The sequence below is a fragment of the Elephas maximus genome, chromosome 16, assembly GCF_024166365.1.
Source record: "Elephas maximus indicus isolate mEleMax1 chromosome 16, mEleMax1 primary haplotype, whole genome shotgun sequence".
NCBI classification, from domain to species: Eukaryota; Metazoa; Chordata; class Mammalia; order Proboscidea; family Elephantidae; genus Elephas; species Elephas maximus.
In genome coordinates this window covers 70,133,943-70,149,117 of record NC_064834.1, presented here as the reverse complement: position 1 = coordinate 70,149,117, position 15,175 = coordinate 70,133,943, and the positions used below count along the sequence as shown (strand labels likewise).

General features: G+C 49.1%; 1 protein-coding gene across 1 annotated transcript in view; it reads left to right on the top strand.

Annotated features, from left to right (window-relative positions):
• The first annotated feature begins 3,029 nt into the window (after nucleotides 1–3,029).
• The window catches only part of RGS10 (regulator of G protein signaling 10), a 51,476-nt gene continuing 39,330 nt past the window's right edge, over nucleotides 3,030–15,175 (top strand). Inside the window, exon 1 of the mRNA XM_049855264.1 lies at nucleotides 3,030–3,169. Within this exon, the coding sequence (XP_049711221.1) occupies nucleotides 3,121–3,169 (49 nt within the window). The 5' untranslated portion in view covers nucleotides 3,030–3,120. The remainder of the gene's footprint in view (nucleotides 3,170–15,175) is intronic.

The following is a 15,175-nucleotide window of genomic DNA, read 5'->3' as shown; positions in this document are numbered from 1 at the left end:
GTGCATATGGTCTCTATGAGTCGGAACTGACTTGGTGGCACTTAACAACAACAACAACAACAACAATAGCTAATGATCGCGAGCATTTCTTCATACGTTTGTTAGCTGCCTGAATGTCTTCTCTGGTGTCTGTTCATATCCTTTGCCCAATTTTTAATTGGATAAATTGTCTTTTTTTATTGTTGAGATGTTGACATTTTCTATAAATTTTAGAGATTATTCCCTTGTCGGATATGTGGTAGCCAAATTTTTTCCCCCAGTCTGTAGGTTCTCTTTTGATTCTTTTGGGGAAGTCTTTTGCTGAGCATGACTGTTTAATTTTTAGGAGGTCCCAGTTATCTTGTTCATCTTCTGCTGTATGTGCATTTTTAGTTATGTTTGGTACTCTAGTCATGCCGTATATTAGGGCCCCGAGCATTGTCCCTATTTTTTCCTCTATGATCTTTATAATTTTAGGTTTTATCCTTAGGTCTTTGGTCCAGTTTGAGTTAGTTTTTGTGTATGGTGTGAGATATGAGGTATGGGTCCTGGTTCCTTTTTTTTACAGAGGAGCCTCTGATTTCTTAACGGGAGCAGTGGAAATCAAGTACCAGCCTCCACCCCAAAGATGTGATAAAACAAAACAAGAAATAGTTGCTGCTAAAAGGCCAGACTTGCTGGACCAGTAGAGACTAGATGAACCCATGAGACTATTGCCCTAAGATCCTCTTTAAACTTGATACTCAAACCACTCCTAGAGGACGGATTGGCCCGAAAGATAATATCACCCATGAGTACTGTGCTCCTCAAAAATAATCATCTAGATGAAACCAAATGGTAAACATTTACTCTAGACCAAAGATGACAAGGCAAGGGGGGACAGAAAAGCTAGATTAATGGAAACAGAACAACCAAAATGGAAATAATGAGAATGCTGATACATTGTGAAGAATGTAACCACTGCCACTGAACAATATCAAAATTGTTAAATGAGAACCTAATTGTCTGTATAAACTTTCACCAAAAATACAATAAAATAAACAATAACAAAAAACCAGTCGCTCTGGACTGGATTTCCACTCACAGCAACCCCATGTGTATCAGAGCCGAACTGTGCTCCTTAGGGTCCTCGATGGCTGATTTTGCAGAAGTAGATGACCAGGCCTTTCTTCCAAGGCATCTCTAGGTGGACTCAATCCTCCAAACCTTAGGTCAGCCCAGCTGGTTAATTACTGTACCACCCAGGACTCCAAAAGCGTGATAGAAGTGTATAATAAATAACATTCAAAAGCATTTATGTAAATAATGTTCAATGCTCTCCCAGAGTCTAGAATTTTCTTCAGAAAAAGTCACGGGAAGAAATGATGGTTTGTTTGTGCGCATTGCTGTATTTTGCCTGCTTCTATCCTGCAGGACATTGGGACATTGGTCCTAGAAATGATTCAGGGATGTGGTGCCATGTTGAAGATATTGCTAATTTTTATGTAAGCTCCATCTTGCCAGAAATGTTCTCTAGGGATGAAATAAAATAATAATAAAAGTCCTACTCTTGGAACTGGGGAGAGTTCTGCCTATACTTTTAACAGGCTGATCCCACTACAACAGGGTGGAACCTCGCATAGGCGCACCCTACCCGGAGTATGCCAACAACTGGTTGGGAGGTCTAGGTTCTAAACCTCTTCACGGTCACTCTGGCCTCCTTGGGTTACAGCTGAAAACCCCCTGAACCTAAAGGGCCAGGGAAAACCTCTCCCAGCAACAGAGAGTGCCTAGAAAAAATGACTTGGCTGTTGGGAAGGACAGAAATGAGAAGCAACCATAAAGGAAAGAGAAAGGGTGGAACTAAGACTGGAAGGTGGGTAGAAGGAGGGAGAAAAAATTAGTCGAAGAGGAAGCTCAGAATAGAAGATATGAAAGAAAATTCCAGCTAGTGGAAATACTGTGAAAGGATGGGTGGAGGGGGGCCAATGACAGGGGAACGGCTTGGAAAAATAGCAATTAGCACAGCTAAAAATAAAGGCCGATTTAGAGACAAAGCCAGATACACAAGGAGAAAAAGAAGACACGCCAGAAAGACAATCCCTCATAAACCAAACGCACAGGAAGATCTTGGGCCGTTTGCAGAAAAAATGAGCTTAAAGAGGAGAGTGGAGCGCGTGGCGCCGCGCAAGTGACTGGCAGCGGGAAAGGGACATCAGGCTGAGCGCGCAGTGGCGGCCCGAGTGATGCGGGCGCTGCACCCACGTGTCCCCAAAGTTAGAAAAATGCCCTGGGCTGGCCGGTATGCGGGGCGAAGGCGCCGCTCTGCGAGGCGACTGAGGGCTTCCTCCAGAACTCCCTGGAGACCCGCCCCGGAGCCTACAGGCTCAGGGAGAAAGCGCTCGAGTCCCGGCGCCCGGGAGAGGGCGCCCACCCTCGCTCCGCGCGCAGGCATCGCGGCCCCGGTCCGGCGACGCCCCGCCAGCGCTCGCGGCCGTAGAAGGCTGTGTCCAAGTTGGGGCACGGGCCGGGGCGCGCGGGGGTCCTGGAATCCCGGGGCTTAGCACCCGGTGCAAAGCGGAGGCCGCGGGCCCAGGGCGCATACGGGCTTTGCAGAGCCGGGAGGCCTCTGGGAGCCTCCGCTTCCCGTCTGGGAACCGGGAGGCGACCCCGCCTGGCGCCCCGCGGGACTCCCGCCCGCGCCCCGTTTCTCCCGAGCTGCAGGAAGAGGGGGGAGACCCGGGCGGCCGCCGGAGTCGGGAGCCGGAGGGGCGGGGCCCAGGAGAGCATCTCCTGGGAGCCCCGCGGAGCGGCAAGGGGGCCCAGGGACGCCCCAGACCGCTTGGCAGGGCTCCCTGAGGCGAGTGCACCCCAGTGCGGGTGCTGGCCGGCTCCGCGCGGGGAGGGGCACTCAGGCCCGCCGGCACCCCCGAACCCCAGGGCGGGACCGCCGGCCCCAGGCGCGGGCGGGCAGGGCGCTCAGAGCGCGCCACGCGGCGCGGGGCGGGGTGGCGGGCGGTGGCGGGGCCCGGCGCGGGCGGTGCTGCGCGCTGCTCCTCCCCTCGCCCTCCTCCTCCTGCTCCTCGCCCTCCTGCTCCTTCTCGCAGCCTTTGGGCTTGGCGGCTCCGCGGGCGCTCTCCTTCCCCCCGGCCGCCCGCGGCGATGTTCAACCGCGCCGTGAGCCGGCTGAGCAGGAAGAGGCCGCCGTCAGGTAAGCGGCCCCGGGGCCTGCGGGCGGGATCGGGGGCCCCCGGGGGCTGCGCTTCGTGCTCCGGGCATCGGCTACCCTCCAGCCCGGGCTCGGGTGCGGCTCGGCCAAGCGCCCTGACTGGAGCCCGGCAGCCCGCGCCCCTTCTCCCCGCGCCTCAGCGGTCCGCGCTGCAGCGGGAGCGCAGAGCCCGAGGAGGGCTCCGGGAGGAAAATTGTCTGAAAGAGGAACCGCAGCAGTTTTCTTTTTAGTGAGTGTCTGGGAGTAGAAGGAGAACCAAAACACCCCTAAACTTTGGAGGTAGTGCGGTACCTCGACTCCGAAAGCAGAACGCCGGCGGGGCCCCCTTCTGGAGTTCTCTGCTCCGCGGCCGCGTTGGTGGGAAGGATGCCCGAGAGCGCCGGGAGAAGGCGGGCTGGACCCGGGCATCCGACGGACTGCCTGGCCTGGGCGCTGGGGCCTTCTGCTCTGCACGCGGAGCCCAACTGCCGGGGTGTGAATGTGGGTGAACCACAGGAGGGAGAGGAGGCAAGTCTGTGGTTCGCGCCAGGGAAGCGTGCAAGGTGCAAAGGACTCTGCGTGGCTGGCACATCTGGACCAGCCGGACCCACAACTTGAAACCATGTCCTTGATTACAGTTCTCTTACCCTTTTTGAGCACAATAACAGCCACGACCCGTTGAGTGCTTAATGTGAGCTAGGGCCTGTGTCCACCGCGTTCTGTGACTTCTCCCTTCAACCTTAGGACAACGGTGAGATAGGTGTGGGGGTCACAGAGCAGGAAACTAAAGGCTGGAGCGTTGGGTAACCTGCCCCAAAGCACAGTGGGTGGTGGAGCATGAATCTTTCAAACCCAGGTTTGCCCGACTCTTGAGAGGATTTACTGCCATCTCCCACTCCAAGATCCAAGATCCACTTCTGCCTAGAGCTACAAGTCCGTACCTTCTGGCTTGTTTCCTTTTTTCACCTCACATCATATTTTATGATAAGCATTGTGTTTAAGAGTGTCGACTGGAACCAGATTGTCTGGGTCTGAATCCCCCCTCCACCACAGAGTAACCTCCCTGTGCAGCTAAGGGTCTGCAAAATGGGAATAATAATAGCTACCCCTCCTTCAGCACTTAATTGGAGTGGTCCCCCACCCATCAGATTAAATCATTGTGTTTAATAATTCAGGGCAATCCTAACGAAGTACAGACTTTATAGGGCTACGGTAAAGAGCTTATGTTCTTGGTGTGCACACAGTAAGCACTCGGTTAGTGATCATATAAGCATGTTGATTTGATTCAAAGGATTTCCTTGTGAGTGTTCGTTTTAGCTCTACCCTGCTGCTGTTGGACGTTCACAGGCTTATGGAGCAGTGATCAGAACGTACACTCAGTTAAACTCTTGGTTCCAAATTTGACTCTAATGTTTCCCAATTCAGCAACCTTTGACAAGTTACTTGACCTCTCTGTGCCTCAATTTCAATGGTGGTTGGGAGTTGGTTGCTAAACCACAAAACCCATTGCTGTTGATATGATTGCAACTCAAGGCAACCCCCTGTGTTCCAGAGTAGAATTGCTCCATAGGGTTTTCTTGGCTGTAGTCTTACAGAAGCAGATCCCCAGGTCTTTCTTCCACAGTGCCACTTTGGAACCGTCAACCTTAAGGTTAGTATTGTTGTTGTGTGCCTTTGAGTTGATTCCGACTCATAGCAACCCTATAAGACAGAGCAGAACTGCCCCATAGGGTTTCCTAGGCTGTAATCTTTACCGGATCAGATCACCGGGCCTTTTCTTCTGCAGAGCTGCTGGTGGATTCAAACTGCTGATCTTTTGGTTATCAGCGGAGCACTTAACCATTGTGCCACCAGGGCTCCTCTTTAGGTTAACAGTAGAGTGCAAACCTCTTGTACCACCCAGGGACCTTGCTAAACCATAACCAAAAAACCAAACCCACTGCTGTCGAGTCAATTTCGACTCATAGCGACCCTATAGGACAGAGTAGAACTGCCCCATAGAGCTTCCAAGGAGCGCCTGGTGGATTTGAACCTCCGACCTCTTGGTTAGCAGCTGTAGCACTTAACCACTACGCCACCAGGGTTTCCTGCTAAACCATAAAGTAGCTTGAAATTGGCTGTGGCGAGATATTTATACTGTGGAAACCAGCAAATGCGAAACATCAAGCTTCTCCAGCCGCCCCCCGCAGGAGAGTTTACCAGCTGCATCAGTTACCCCATCTGTAAAATGGATTTCATAGAGTTGTGAGGACTAAATACACTAACTCATATGAAGCCTCTAGTACAATGCCTGGCACGTGGTTAACTTGTAATAATTGTAAGGGGCTATGATTTCCTCCTTTTCCTGTTAACACTAGAGCCACAGCCCCCCCCCCCCCCCCCCCCCGCAGAGGTTACTCATTGCTTTGGATCATTTTGGAGTTGAAGTATCTCAAGTAGAACAACGGAATCTTGGGCGCTACACGGTTGTGGGGTGCTATTGCATGTGGCCAGGTTGCACCCCAGAAAGACGGGAGGAAGTTTCAGGGACCTCAGGGAAGTATACTTCTTTCAGGGCATCTCATTTTAAGCCTGATGAAATGTGGGCAGGCCGCTGGTAGAAAGGGCAGGAGCTAAATAGTGCAGAGTGGTGTTAGAGACCTGGACCCTGAGAGCCTCGTTTCCTTAGAATTTTTAGGTTTAAAGTCTGCCCACCAGATGGGAAAAGACAGGGGAGTCCCCCTGGTCATCACCGCCAAGCAGTGGAAATAGTGAAGCCCAGCGAGAAAAGGGGAACCTAGAGATGGAGTTTTGGAGGCCTGGTGGTGCAGTGGTTGAGAGCTCAGCCTGCTAACCCAAAGGTGGGCAGTTTAAACCTTGGAAACCTTATGGGGTAGTTCTACTCCATCTTAGAGGGTTGCTGTGAGTTGGAATGGACTCAGCGGCAACAGGTTTAGAGGTGGAGTTAATGGAAAGTTAGCCAAGCATGGTCCTTGGGTCCCCTCACTCATACGGACCCCTTCCCAGGCTCTCAAGTGATTTTTTTTTTTGTAATTTTGAGTTGTTTTTCTTAAAGAGAATTCCCCAAATTGCATAAGCTTCAGGCCCTACAAAAGCTGGGTCCCTGATTTGGGTGCTGGCTGCAGCCCTGCCTCCCTGAATACCTTTTCTTTAGCCCTTTGCTGCTTTTCAGCAAAATCCTATTCAAAAGAATGTCCCCAGGTGGGGGGCTCGGAGTTCCTAACCCCTCCTTCCAAGGTTTGAAGTGGAACTCTCTTGTTCTCCTTTCCAAGGTTCCTCAAAGTGTGTTCCACTAACAAAAGCCGTGAGGAGGGGCTTGATAAAATACAGCTTCCTAGTGCTGGCCCTAGACCCACTAATTCATTTTTGGGGACCAGAGGTGGGGAGGGACAGTAGGCTATATTTTCAATAAGTGACCCAAGTGATTCTTAAGCCACTGAAGCGTGAGAACACCTCCCACCCCCCACAAAGACTGGCATTGTTTGTAACTGGGGTGCTGTCATCTGAAAAACAAAGCCAAAACCACAGACACCCCCCCACCAGACTGAGGGGGTGACCCACCAGGGGAATCCCTACACCTGCCAGGCAGGCTGGGCCCCTCCACTGGGCCTTTTATACATTGTCCCATTAAACCCTCGGAACATTTTCAGATTTATGGCTGGGCTTATGTTTTTATTTACAGGTAACAGTCCACATAGCAATTTAATATCTTTGTTTGAACAACCAGCAGCAAGGCAGCCTTGGCGGTTGGGAAAGTTCTCCTAAGGAACGTCACTGGTCCAGGCCTGCCAGCTCTGGGAGTGCAAAGCAGGGCCTGGCCTGCACGGCCAGAGTGCCGGGCGAGAGCGGGCAGCTGACCGACAGGGTTGTACAGTTGTGGTCGGCCTGCCAGCTAGCTGGCTCTCGAACCAGCTCTGAACTGCCAGGAGCAACCTGTAGATGGTGGTGGGCTGAGGTGCATTCTAGAGGAATCTCCTTCCCTGGCTCTTAGATGTTTGGGAACCTAGGCAGGTGCTAGCCTGGCCCATTCCTTGGGCTCCCGGTGAACTGAGTCATGCCCCTCCTGGGTTGAGTGAGCCTTCTCCCCCTGACACTGGGTTCTGGGAGCTTACTGTTTAAACTGTACCAAGTTTACCCTCACCCATTTCTTCTGCTTCCCCCAGATAGCTCTCGACTTCAGCAGGCGGGTGTGGTGGGGGGGGAAGGGGGGCCCAGGCTGGCCACAGCAGCAGCCCCTGGATAAGAGCTGTCAGGAGGCGTTGGGTGAGTGAAACAGCCCCTGCAGACTTCCGGGGACAAGTTTCCCTTCAAAGCCAGTTCCCAGCTCTCCAGGGCCTTGCCAAGCTGACACTCTTTGCTGGGCACTCAGACCAAACCTGTTGCCATCGAGTTGATTCCGACTCATAGTGACCCTGTGGGACAGAGTAGGACTGCCCCACAGAGTTTCCAAGGCTATAATCTTTACAGAAGCAGACTGCCACATTTTTCTCCTGCACTCTGTAGTACGTTTGAACCACTGACCTTTAGGTTAGCAACCAAGCACTTAACCACAGTGCTATCAGGGCTCCTACTGGGCACCCAAAAGCAAACAAACAAAAAAGCCAAACCCGATTCCATCGAGTCAATTCCGACTCATAGCGACCCTATAGGACAGAGTAGAATTGCCCCATAGGGTTTCCAAGGAGCGGCTGGTAGGACAAACTGCTGACCTTTTGGTTAGCAGCCGAGCTCTTAACCATCGTGCCACCAAGGCACCCAGGGACCTGCAATGCAGCTTGCCTTCCCTCCCACCCAGTTTCTCCTACCCCCTGTGCCTTTGCTCCCAAGGGCACCCCCTCCTTCTGTCACTAAGCCTAGGTTTCTCTGCCCCCAGCAGGTCCTGCTCTTCTAGGCCATACTGCCCCCAACCCTCAGCCACCAGCCGTCTGTCAGTGACTGAAAATCGGCCAGTGGAAACCATATGGGTCACAATGGTCCGATCTGCAACTGATCACGATGATGGCGCAGGACTGGGCAGCATTTTGTTCTGTTGTATGTGGGGTCACCAGGAGTCAGGCAGACTCAATGGCAGCTAACAACGACAATGTCGAGTTGACAGCTTACCTTCCTCCTTCCCTTCCTTCTTTCCTCTCTGCTCCAGCAACGTCAGCATCAACTGTCTTTATCATTTCCTAAGAGAAAGGACACCCGAAATAGTAGATAGACATGACCTCAGGTAAATAACTCTCTACAGTACAGGAGAAGCTGCCAGTGGCTGGTGCTTCCAGGGAGGAGCACTGGGTAGCTGAAGGGCAGGGGTGAGCAGAAGACCTATTTCACTCTGTTTCTTTTTGTATCTCTGAATTTTGTACCACATGATAGAATTCTCACCTTTCATGCAGGAGACCCGGGTTCAATTCCCGGCCAGTGCACCTCAAGTGCAGCCATCACCCATCTGTCAGTGGAGGCGTTCATGTTGCTATGATGCTGAACATGTTTCCGTGGAGCATCCACACTAAGACTAGGAAGAAAGGCCAGGCACTCTACTTCCAAAAATCAGCCAGTGAAAAACCCTATGGATCACAGTGATTGGATCCCATTGTGCATGGGGTCGCCATGAATGAGGGACCAACTCTACTGCAGCTAACAACAACAGATAAATACAATTTTCCATTCCAAGGGGGGGAGAAAAACAACAACAACCAAGACTGTCATTACCCTGGTAGCATAGTGGTTAAGTGCTATGGCTCCTAACCAAAAGGTTGGCAGTTCAAATCCACCAGGCGCTCCTTGGAAACTCTATGTGGCAGTTCTACTCTGTCCTCTAGGGTCGCTATGAGTTGGAATCCACTCGACGGCAGTGAGTTGGGTCATTACCCTATCAACAAAAGTCACTTGGTAAATATTTCCTTATCCTTATTCTCATTTCTTCATGGACCATTGGAGAAAATTTCATGGCAGCTGTGACATTGCGGGCAGATGGCCATCAGGGAACTCCCGGGTTCCTCTTCTCAATTAATTTTAAGTTCTATGAGAAAGAGGGTCCTCCCTTTCATTTCTTGCATCTTTTACTACCCTTCCCTCCCCAGACTTTGAAGCCAGACAATCTCGGGTTGAGTCCCAGCTCATCCACTTCCTTGTTTGTACCTTTGGGCAAGTTATTTAAATCCCCTGTGCTTCAGATTCTGCATTTGTAAAATTGGGCCAATGATGGAACCAACTTCCAAGAGTTGTGAAGTTTAGATGGAATACAGCCTGTTCTCTGTAAATGTCCGCTATTTTTATTGCCTGTCATCACCCTCCCTGGCCCTGAGTCTCCTAGCCCAGTGCCAACACAAAAACACTTATCAATAACCCACTGCGGTCAAGTCGACTCCAACTCAGCGACCCTGTAGGGCAGAGTAGAATTTCCCCATAGGGTTTCCAAGGAGCACCTGGTATATTCGAGCTGCCAACCTTTTGGTTAGCAGCTGTAGCTCTTAACCACTACACCACCAGGGTTTCCACACTTATCAATGGAAATACATAAATATGTGCCAGACACTCTATGACCTGAGGGAGACACAGCCCTTGGTCTCAAAGACAGCACTGTCTACCTGACTGATATTGGAGGGGAAAAGTCACTTATTTTGTCTCAAGGCAGGGGCTGGGGAGGATGAAGCAGGGTAGGAGGAGTCTGAAGGCATGTTTATTCGTGAGGGTCAGGCCCCAGAGGAAACCGGGGGCTTCTGGGGGCGTGAAGACAATCAATGCAGGGTCTTCGTTTTCACCCTCAGGACAGGCTTCCGGGCAATTTTATTTTTTCTGCCTTTGTCTAGAGAGTGAGAATTCTAAGGAGGCTATGAATACGGCAGCCTTACTTCCTTCCCTCTGGTAGAAACTGGAAACCATTGACCATCTGGTGTTTGGTTCACTAAAAGAGGACGTTGAGGCTTGTTTTTCCTTTGGACCCAAGGGTGCCTGGGAGCCCCGTAGCCCCCTGCCTTTCTCCAACCAGGCGACTTTGAAGAGGCAGCAGTGTGTTTGCTTTGCGTGGAGCTTGCAGGTGGATCCCAGAGCATGGAACGTAAGGGGGTGTCCTCAGCCAAGCAGCGCGAGGCAGGGCTGCGGGGATCATCCTGGGCAGACGCAGGAGAGGTGTATGGGCCACCTTTGGAAGCGTGCCACGAGCACTTACTTTGAGGCCCCTGACCTCTGTGAAACAATGCCACACGATACCCTTTCTGAGCTGAGCAACTTTCTGTAACCTGTTTTCCTGCTCTTGTCTTTGATGTTTGCTATTAGTACTATTTTAATTTTTATTATTTTTTTGCTAACTGCAGTTCACCCAAATCAACCCACCAGGGGAATTGCATGCCTGCAGGGTAGTTATTCTCAGAAGCTAGATCCTGGAGCAGATAAACACTTAAGTACTATTTAGATAGAGTGTTTCCATGACCCAGTTTGACTCATCAGTTGTAACAAACTGACTCTGCTTCTGAGTTGGGAAGACTTTGATTTTTCTTTGTTAAATGCAGTGCTGTGGATATGGTATTGGCGATTCCTATGGATAGATAAAACTTTTAAGTTTTGTGGGCTGTGCTCTTTCTCTTGGCGTAGTGGTTAAGTGCTTCGGCTGCTAACTGAGGGGTCGGCAGTTTGAATCTGCCAGGCGCTCCTTGGAAACCCTGTGGGGCAGTTCTACTCTGTCCTGTAGGGTCACAATGAGTCAGAATCAACTTGATGGCACTGGGTTTGGTTTTGGTTTTTTTGGCTCTTTCTCTGGGACGTCTCTGAAAAGCAGAGCATTTTAAACCACTTTAGAATTTAGGGTTAACATAGGTTTCTGTCTTTTCCTCGTCTTGAATGTCTAGTTTGTTTTAATTTTCTGTGCACTTTGAATATATTTAGGACATACCCTTTTAGGATGTTGGTTCACTTTGTTGAGGAAGCTGGATATTGTGGTGGTGATGTTGTTGTGTGCCATCCAGTCATTTCTGACTCATTGTGACACTATAGGACAGAGCAGAACTGCCCCATAGGGTTTCAGGGTTTCCTGGGCTGTAAATCTTTACAGGAAGAGATCACCAGGTCTTTTCTCCAAGCAGGGTGGCTGGTGGGTTCAAACCACTGACCTTTTGTTTAGCAGCTGAGTCTTTAACCACGTTAACCCTTTGTGGTCAAGTCAATTCCAACTTATAGCAACCCTATGGAACAGAGTAGAACCTCCCCATAGGGTTCCCAGGGAGCGGCTGGTGGATTCGAACTGCTGACCTTTTGATTAGCAGCCGAGCTCTTAACCACTGTGCCACGAGGGCTCCTTAACTACATTACCAGAATCTTATTTGGCTTGGGGAAATTGTCTATGCCTGATCATTACATAGCCCTTCCTGCAGACTTTTAGCTTTAAGCACTCAGATGCCTTTTCAGTATGGATTTCCGAGGGACGAAGGTCTGGAGAAGGTCTCTGTTAGCTATGACATCACAGCATCTATAAATAGTGCATGACGCAGTTTGCCTCGAGGAACCAGCCCCAGCCATCTGCCCTGCGATGCTACGCCTGCCTTTGAAATAATGGCTCCTTCTGGACTCAGAAACCAGGTGGAACGGCAGGAAAGTCTCTGGAAAATGTCTGTGTGTTGTGTTTGCGTGCTAAATGATTCCGCCGCAGTCTAATGTGACTTTTATTTCTGGATGGAATTGGACTCTTACTCAGTTTTCTTGGTCTTCTCCCCACCACGTGATTTTATCAGTCTCTTCAAGGTGGCCATGCTCTGGTTTCTTTGAGTGGGAAGACGAGCAGACACTGGAAATAAAAATGGCAGTAGAGCCTCATGGTTCAGAGCATGGACTCTGGAGCCAGACTGCCTGGGCTTGGACCATGACTCCCTATTTCTTAGCTGCAAGAGACTGTGCCCTAGTTTCCACATCTGTAAAGTGGGGATGATATTAACCATATCAAAAGGTTATTTTGTGGGAATTGAATGACTTAATACATACAAAATGCTTGGAGAAGTACTCCATTAGCCCATTGCAGCCAAGTCGATTTTGACTCGTAGCGACCCTAGGCTGATAACTGGACCAATAAGTAACAGCATGATAAATGGAAAAAACACAGAAGTTGTCAAGGGATTTCATTTTACTTGGATCCACAATCAACAACCATGCAAGCAGCAATCAAGAAATCAAATGACATATTGCACTGGGCAAGTCTGCTGCAAAAGACCTCATTACAGTGTTAAAATGCAAAGACTTCTCCTTGAAGACTAAGGTTCCTTGACCCAAGCCATGGCATTTTCAGTTGCCTCATATGCATGTGAATACTGGATAATGAATAAGGAAGACTGAGAAAGAATTGAAGCCTTTGAATTATGGTGTTGGTGAAGGATATTGAATATACCATGGACTGCCAGAAGAACAAACAGATCTGTTTCTGAAGAAGTACAGCCAGAATGCTCCTTAGAAGCCAGGATGGCAAGACTTCGTCTCATGGTACTTGGGACATGTTATCAGGAGGGACCAGTCCCTGGAGAAGGACATCATGCTTGGTAAAGCAGAGGGTCAGCGAAAAAGAGGAGGACCCTCAAGGGGACAGATTGATACAGTGGCCGCAACAATGGGGTCTATCATAGCAATGGTTGTGAGGACGGCACAGGACTGGGCAGTGTTTCGTTCTGTTGTACATAGGGTTGCTATGAGTGGGAACAGATTCTACAGCACCTAACAACAATCTTTTTTTTTTTTTTTAATTTATTTTGGTGTCGTTAAGAATATACACAGCAAAGCACACAACAATTCAAGAGTTTCTACAAGTACCATTTAGTGACTTTGATTATATTCTTTGAGTTGTGCAACTAACCATTCTCACTCCCCCTTCTTTTTTGTCTTGTTCCTCCTCCATTAACATAAATTCACTGCCCCCTCAAGGTTCCTATCTAATCTTTCAAGTTGCTATTGTCAATATGATCCCATATAGATAGTTCTTATACGAATATGATGCTCAAGACAGGCATTTTTTTACTAGTTAAGCTAAACCATTGTTCGGTTTAAGATTTAAAGATTATCTCAGGGCTATTGTTTCGGGGGCCCATCCAATCTTCATGGCTCTAGGAGCCTGGAATCCATGAGAATTTGCAATTATGTTCTGCATTTTCCTCCTTTAATCAGGATTCTATAGAATCTTTGATCAAAACGTTCGGTAATGGTAGCGGGCACCATCCAGTTCTTCCGGTCTCAGGGCAAAGGAGGCAGTTGTTCATGGAGACAGTAGCCACACATTCCATTGCCTCCTTCTGTACCTGAGCTCCTTCTTCCTCTGTTGCTCCAGGCGAATAGAGACCAATTGTTGTACCTTGGATGGCTGCTTGCAAGCCTTTAAGATCCCAGGCCCTATGCAGTGAACTAGGAGATAGAACAGAAGCACTAAACAAGTTATTAGGCCAATTAACTGGGATGTCCCATGAAACCATGACCCTAAACCTCCTAACCAAGAAGCCAAGTCCCATGAGGATTTGGGTTGTACATCAGCAGCCTCAGCAGCTACTCTTTTTTTTTTTTTTTGGTCGAGCAACAACAATCTTTATAGAAGCAACTGCCACATCTTTCTTCTACCAAGAAGCTGATGGGTTTGACCTGCTGACCTTTCTGTTAGTAGTTGAGCACTTAACCACTACACCACCAGGGCTCCTGGAGCAGTACCCAACACATCATAGATTTGTAAGTGTTAACTATTATTATCAGCTCCTGAATAATGAATCTGAAGATAAATTTATTGAAAAATAAGCACTGCTCATGCAAAAATTTGAAGATCAAAAATGCTTGAAAGGGCCTAGGAGATTTTTTTTTTTTCCTCCCATTGGGAAAATTTTTGACAGTTGGACTCAAACAAAAGAAAACATAAACAGAGCAGGACAAAATGGAGACCAACAAATGTGATCACAAACAACTCCTTACTAGCCAGAAAGATCTTAAAGTGGCTAGAAAAATATAATTAATATTTTTTCCACTTTGCATTCCAAACTTGCTTTCTTGCATAATCCATTTAAAATGGAAACTTTTATCAATGAAAAAAGGCGGGTGGGCATTGGAGCTATGTGGCCGCAAGTGCCATGAGTTGGGAGGAATCACTGGATGCGGTGAAATCTTGGCTTTGTTTTTGTCGTTAGTTCAGAAGCAAATCTGCTTGCTATCGAGAAAGGTTGTTATTTCTCCTATACATTCCTGAACTGACTATAACATCTAAAGTGGGCTGAGATGGCTGGGATGCATCAGAAAATGGCAGCAGTATCCTGAGCAAGGGACCCTGGGTACTGGCAATGCCCCAAGTTAAAGGATGGTGTCCAAGCAGGGCCAAATGAAGCAAACCTCTGCTCAGGCTCATCGGAGCTCTGGGAAGGTGACTTGGAAAAGAGAGACACCACTGAGTGAATGGAATTTGCAAATGATGCACCATCAAGATCTATCTAAATGGATAGCAATCAGAAAGCCTCTCCCCTGCCACCCAAAAAGCAAAAAAAAAAAAAAAAAAAATGGCCAGAAGCCTTAATCAAAGTTGAAAGACAAGAAGTCTTGGAAAAATCCAATATTTCTAGGAAAAGTGAAACCACTTGACAGGTACACGGTGGCCAGGAGAACCCTATGGAGGGGACTGCTGGGAGCAGAAGGTGGGCAAAAGGGCGCCAGGGAATTGTTCTTTATCTAAGGCCCCAGAGCCAGGAAACCAGGTAACCAGACTTTTTTTTTAAACCATGGCTACTGAGAGTAGCTGCACCTTGGTGTACTTGCCAAGACATCCCTGAAAATTCCAAGCTCTTCCATGATAGTGGCAGTGGGAAGGGTATTTCATTGCATTTGGTGCAAGGGAGATGGTAGCCCAGGGGAATGAATGGAAGGGCCCACCAGTTTTCTGACTATGTTCTGAGGAGCCCTGGGTTCCATGACTGTGGTTCCGGTGGGCGCAGTTGCCCTCACACATGGGTCCCACCTGGTGATTCTACCCTGTGATTCTATCCCTGTGGTTCCTTAGCTGGGTTACACCTTGGACAGGACATT